At 39.2% G+C, this 6,018-nt stretch overlaps 1 protein-coding gene across 1 annotated transcript; it reads left to right on the plus strand.

Moving 5' to 3' along the window:
- Positions 1–637: 637 nt before the first annotated feature.
- Positions 638–5,044, plus strand: LOC138804185 (lysozyme C). Its single transcript, XM_069988440.1, has 4 exons — positions 638–811; positions 2,052–2,216; positions 4,219–4,297; positions 4,811–5,044. Exons 1-4 carry the CDS (start codon positions 676–678, stop codon positions 4,875–4,877), a joined length of 447 nt encoding a protein of 148 aa, XP_069844541.1. The 5' UTR covers positions 638–675; the 3' UTR covers positions 4,878–5,044.
- Positions 5,045–6,018: the final 974 nt, after the last annotated feature.

The following is a 6,018-nucleotide window of genomic DNA, read 5'->3' on the forward strand; positions in this document are numbered from 1 at the left end:
CAGAAAATCAGAAGTGGTGCTGTGTCTCAAGTGGTAAAGTGCTAGCCTTGACCAAAGAGCTGAAGAACAGTGCCCAGCCCAAGTTCAAGCCCCACAACCAACTAAATAAATAAACAGGAAAAATGTGCAAATGAGCCATATCTATAAGATTAATACATTGGTTTACAGTAATATAAAATTAACTATAGTAACTAAAAATTCCACAACAGAAAACTGGCTGATGGCACATGTCAGACTTGTGTCATGCAGTATACTCATTAAAAGGAAAAACAGGTGAGTCTTGTCCATTTTATGTCAAAGTGAATATAATTAGGATCAATACAAAATTTGGAATGCACACACACCAATTTAACAAAAATGAATAATGGTCAAAACTCACAGCTGATTTTAAACTTTACAGAATAATCATTTTTTTCTTTATAACTGTTCATGATAAAATGTGAGAAGCTTCCTCTTTTGAAACAGTGCTACTTCTCCAATTCTTTTTGATCCAAGTCATTAAACAACATCATTTCATCATTTTTCTTGTTCATTAACTCATAGAACATCAGAATCTTTTCCGGCTTTGCACAAGTGTAGCCCTCAAACCACGAGAGGAAGAAGGAAGTTAGAAGATGCTTAAATACTGGGACCAGCTTACCTTAGTCAGCCTAGTGATCTGGCTTCTCAGTCAACATGAAGGCTCTACTTATTCTAGCGGTTCTTCTCTTTTCCTCCACTGTCCACAGCAAGATATTTGAACGATGCGAGTTGGCCAGAACTCTAAAAGGAGGTGGAATGGATGGCTACAGAGGAATCAGTCTGGCAAACTGTAAGTCTGCTCTCCTTAATATCTCCAGGTAATTAACAGGGAATGAATGCTCAGAAGGCCCTGAACATTTGTGGCCTGACAGTGACTGAAAACATCAGTTTGGTTCTTTTAAATCAGAGATGCTTTGTGAAGGAATAAGGGCTTGGGAGTCAAAAAGTCTACAGAATTCAAAATCAAACTAGCAGATGGTTCTGCTCGAGCTGCTGGGCTGGCCAGTTGCCTCAGACTCAATGGCCCATGCAAGCGGAGTAAAGGATGTGTCAGAAGAGCTGCTCTCAAAGAGCTTAGCGTGATGCAGTGTGTTTTTTGTAAATTCTGCTGCCATTCCATGAGAGTCTTAACAGAAAAATATTCAACAATTGTATGGAACCTCCACAAAGGGCATAAATAACATTTTCTATTAGGCTCTGCTTAAATAAGGATCTCTGAAATTCAGCATGAAATGCTGTTATCATTTTCCACTCTATATTGACTGCTTTTCATATTATTTGACTCAATCAAAGATGATCATGAAAAAGAGTTCCTTTATACTTTATTCCATATGTATCAATCTTATTACTGCATTTTTCACAATCCCCTCTCAATAAACATTTTTGAATGAATGAGTAAATAGATGAATGGATGAAACAGAATACAGCCTTTCCTGTCTATAATTCTTGTTTTCAAGAATCTAATTAGCCAGATGTAATGGTTTACTCCTATAGTACTAGCACTTGGGAACAAAGAAGAAGAGATAAAAAGAAGTATAACTTGATATTATTAGAAAAATAACTTCTAGACAATCTTTGTTTTTCCTAATAATAAACATTTTCCCCATCAGCCTAAGTTTCTGCTGTGAATTTACAAAATCCCCTCAACAACTCTTGAATTTCTATCCTAGACTAAATGATGCCTGAGGACAGGGAAGAGTAAAAGCAACCTAAGAAGGGGCTGTTGTCCTATCTTCTAAAGACTTGAGTATCACAATTTGACTTGCTCTGCAAAGAGTTGCTCCCAGGGCCCTCACAAATGAAATACTGAGCCCCACACATGTACTTGGAAGGCTGAAGCAGGAGGATCAGTTGAACCCAGGAGACCCTGCCTCAAGACAACAAAGAACACTGAATTTAAACATTTTGTCAGTTAAATATGCCTTTATACTTGTGAAATAAGGCATTCGTAGAATACAATGAGCTAAACGTGGGTATATAGTATAAGTCATCTACTGTTGTTGTTTTATTATTAAAGTCATTTCTTTCAGGGATGTGTTTGGCCAGATGGGAGAGCAGTTATAACACAAGCGCTACAAACTACAATCCTGGAGACAGAAGCACTGATTATGGGATATTTCAAATCAATAGCCGCTACTGGTGCAATGATGGCAAGACCCCAAGAGCAGTCAATGCCTGTGGCATCCCCTGCAGCGGTAAGAGGAGACAGTGTTGGAGAGATAGCCTGGGACTGTCTGCTGTAACCCCAAGAGCAGAACATCTAGGCTATGTGACGTAGCCTTGAAAGGAATGTTAGAAACCTTGGAAAACCCTTAACTTCTAGAATGTCATTACCTTCAGGCTCAGAATTAGCTACATAAGCTATTAGGCCTTGATTTTAGCTCAGTGGTAGAGTGCTTGCATACACAAGGTCCAGTATTCCATTCCCAACACCAAACAAACACATTGAAGAGGTGTTACCACTAAAAAAAAAGTTGGTATTCCTGCCAAAACTATGTGGCTCATGCCTATAGTTCTATTTATATAGGATGCTGAGATCGGCAGAACTGTGGTTCAAGGCTAGTTTGGACAAAAAAAGGAAAAGTTTGTGAGACCTCATCTCAACCAATAAGAAGTTAGGAAAAGTTGTAGGACTAGGAAGGTGGCTCAGTGGTAGAGCCGCTTGCCTTGCATGCCTGAGGCCCTGGGTTCGATTCCTCAGCACCACATAAGAAAAAGAAAAAAAGCCGGAATTGGTGCTGTGGCCCAAGTGGTAGAGCGCTAGCCTTGAGCTGAAGAGCTGAGGGACAGCACCCAAGCCCAGAGTTCGGGCCCCATGACCGGACCCAAAAATAAATAAATAAAAGAAAAGAAAAATGAAGCAAAAGGTGCTTGGGGTCAAATCGCAGTAAAACACACACACACACACACACACACACATACACACACACATACACAACACACACACACACACACACACACACACACACACACACCTACAAACACCTAATGTTCTTAAACAGGAAAATATTTTTAGAGTGAACAATTAATTTATTATCAAAAGCCTTCTTGAAGCTTTGTCCAGCAAGTTGACATTCTATCAGGTTAGTTATAAATAGTTGGGGATAATCTGGTTATGTATTCTTTTTATTGTGTTACTTTTATTATTAATTGTTCCAAATATATAAAATTAGGTATTAATACAATAAACAGCCATATAACTTCAATTTAAAATTATTAATATTTTCTTTTAATTGCTCCTTCTGTTCAGGATTGCTAAAGTAAGAATTATTACTAAAAATACTTTCAGGGGTATTTTAGATAAACTTTTATTTACTGCTTGGTTTTTAAGTGAATTATCAACAACATATTTTATTTATAGCTTATATTTCCAAAAATATATTACTGAAATAGTCATGATCACATCTAACAAAGTAATTCATAGATTATTTAGGATGAATTTTTTTTTGGTCAGTTGTGGTGCTTGAAATCAGGGCCTGGATGGTGTCCACCAGCTCTTTTAGTCAAGCACTCTACCACTTTACGCCACAGCTCCACTTCCTTGGCTGTTCTTTAGGAAACATTTTAGTTATATAATTTCTGAGTAAAAAAATTACTAGAGGGCTGGGAAGTTGGCTCAGTGGTAGAGCGCTTGCCTTGCATGCCTGAGGCCCTGGGTTCGATTCCTCAGCACCACATAAGCAAAAAGAAAAAAGCCAGAAGTGGCGCTGTGGCTCAAGTGGTAGAGCGCTAGCCTTGAGCTGAAGAGCTGAGGGACAGCGCCCAGGCCCAGAGTTCAGGTCCCACGACTGGACCAAAAAAAAAAACAAAAAACAAAACAAAAAAAAAAAATTACTAGATTACTAGGCATGTTTCTTTTACAGTGATGGGCACACAGAGGCCCTTCCGTCATAATTAGTTAATAGTTCTAGTGCTTGTTGTGACTAGTAAGTGAGAAATAAAATGCTTTAGTTCATGTTAAACGGGACAGAATGAGTTTCCCTCAATTATCTTTTTTCATCATCATCACCATCATCATCATCATCATCATCACTAAAGTACTTGTACAGAGGGGTTTCAATTCAACATATTTTACTTACTCCTGGAAAGTAATTTCATAGTCTTCTTCTCCTCAGTGTAATGATGAAGCTTGCTGCATTTAAATTGAAAATGAAATTTTTACTTCAGTGGTTCTCTTTCCTCACCCCTCCCTTCTAGATTTGTTGAAAGATGACATCACTCAAGCGATAGCTTGTGCAAAGAGGGTGGTCCGTGATCCACAAGGCATTAGAGCATGGTATGTATTAAATGTTCAAGGGAAATCTGTGTACCTACCATTGATGTACACAGGAGAGAAGGCTTGCAAACATCAAGGATCATTGTGAAAACTGAGAACTGCAGGTTTTGACTTAACAAAGCAATGTACTACCTCCACCCTTAAGGAAGTAATTATTGTGACTGATTCAAATCTTATCCTTTTATTCTTGACATTCTTGAATGACCACTCAGGGATTTTAACACTTTCCTCACTGTAGTACTTCCTTGAGAAATCTTGAAACTATCTGCAGAGTAATTAAATGTGCAGTGTATATAACTCAACATTGTGTTCAACATTCTGCATTCTATTGAGACTCTTGGAGGAAGCAATGTACTTTGGTGATATTTCTTTCATTAACAGAAATATCTGAGCCAAGCTATATCTGTACTTTATTTATTGATTCCATACTTTATGGATCCCATGGGATATGAATTGTATGCATTATGAGAGTATGTGTTCTAACCTTTTCTCCATGTTCCCTTTTCTCCATAGGGTGGCATGGAGAAATCGCTGTCAAAACCGAGATGTCAGCGAATATGTTCGGGGCTGTAGATTGTAATACAAAATTTTGTCTGCTTATTATCTCACTTTTTTGCTTTGTATGAGAAGGTATTCAGAAAGTATAACTGAGTTTGTATTCAGTAATGCAATTTAACCACATCTGAGGTAGCAACTAACCCCAGGACTGAGATTACGTATACTGTAATAAATACTTTAATCAAATAACTACCATGTCTTTGTTTATAGGTCTCTGTCTCTGGGGAAAATTATATATACATATATGTATGTAAAAAGATATAGCATCCTTTTTCATTCAAGGCTGGTTCTCTGTCACTTGAGCATAGCCCCACATCTGGCTTTCTAGTGGTTAATTGGAGATAAGAGTATCAGGGATTTTTCTGCTTTGGGCTGGCTTTGAAATTTGATCCTCAGATCTCAACCTCCTGAGTAACTAGGATTACAGGCATGAGCCACTGGTACCCACCAAGAAATGGCATTCTGAATATATTCTGTATTGTCACCTGCACATAAACAGCTGAAGGAAAATCCACAAGCATGCTGGCAAGTCTCAGTTGGAATCCATAGACACAAATCTTAGATGGACCCATCGATCTGCTGGGCCACCTGAGTCACTTCACTGTGATTCTGTGCTGTAGTCTCCACTCTCAAAAATGACTACAGTGACCTTAAGATTCTCTTCTGTGTTCAGAACCACAGCATACCTCTGGCCCCATTTGTGCTCCCTCATTCTCTCCTCTCAACAGTAAATCTTGCCTCATCTCATCCTGAAAGAAAATAAGCAACTTCAGACAAAGTTGTCCCCTGCCATTCACCAAAACACCACCACCATCACCACCACTACACCCCCCTCGTCCCCCCCACCCCTCCTCCGCCCCAGGCTGATCCTGTTTTCCTTCCCCCCATTTCAGGAAATGAATATCCTTTGGCCTTGTCAAAGGCACTGTCTCCACATGAGGTCCTGTCCCAGCCCTCTTGATGCTCTAAGCCAGCTTGTTTCTCTCCCCTTGCTCCGTCTTCTCCATCATGGCCTGCTGTCTTAAAAACAGTACACTCCCCATACAACTCATTCCTCTGCTCCCTTCACAGGGAGACAAGATAAACCTGTAATCACCATTTCCATGCCCTCACCCCTATTCACTTTTTTCTTTCTAGTCTACCTTCTGTCCTAACTCAGCTGA

This window comes from Dipodomys merriami, unplaced genomic scaffold (genome assembly GCF_024711535.1).
Source record: "Dipodomys merriami isolate MVZ:Mamm:240054 unplaced genomic scaffold, mDipMer1.0.p SCAF_10, whole genome shotgun sequence".
In the NCBI taxonomy this organism is placed as follows: Eukaryota; Metazoa; Chordata; class Mammalia; order Rodentia; family Heteromyidae; genus Dipodomys; species Dipodomys merriami.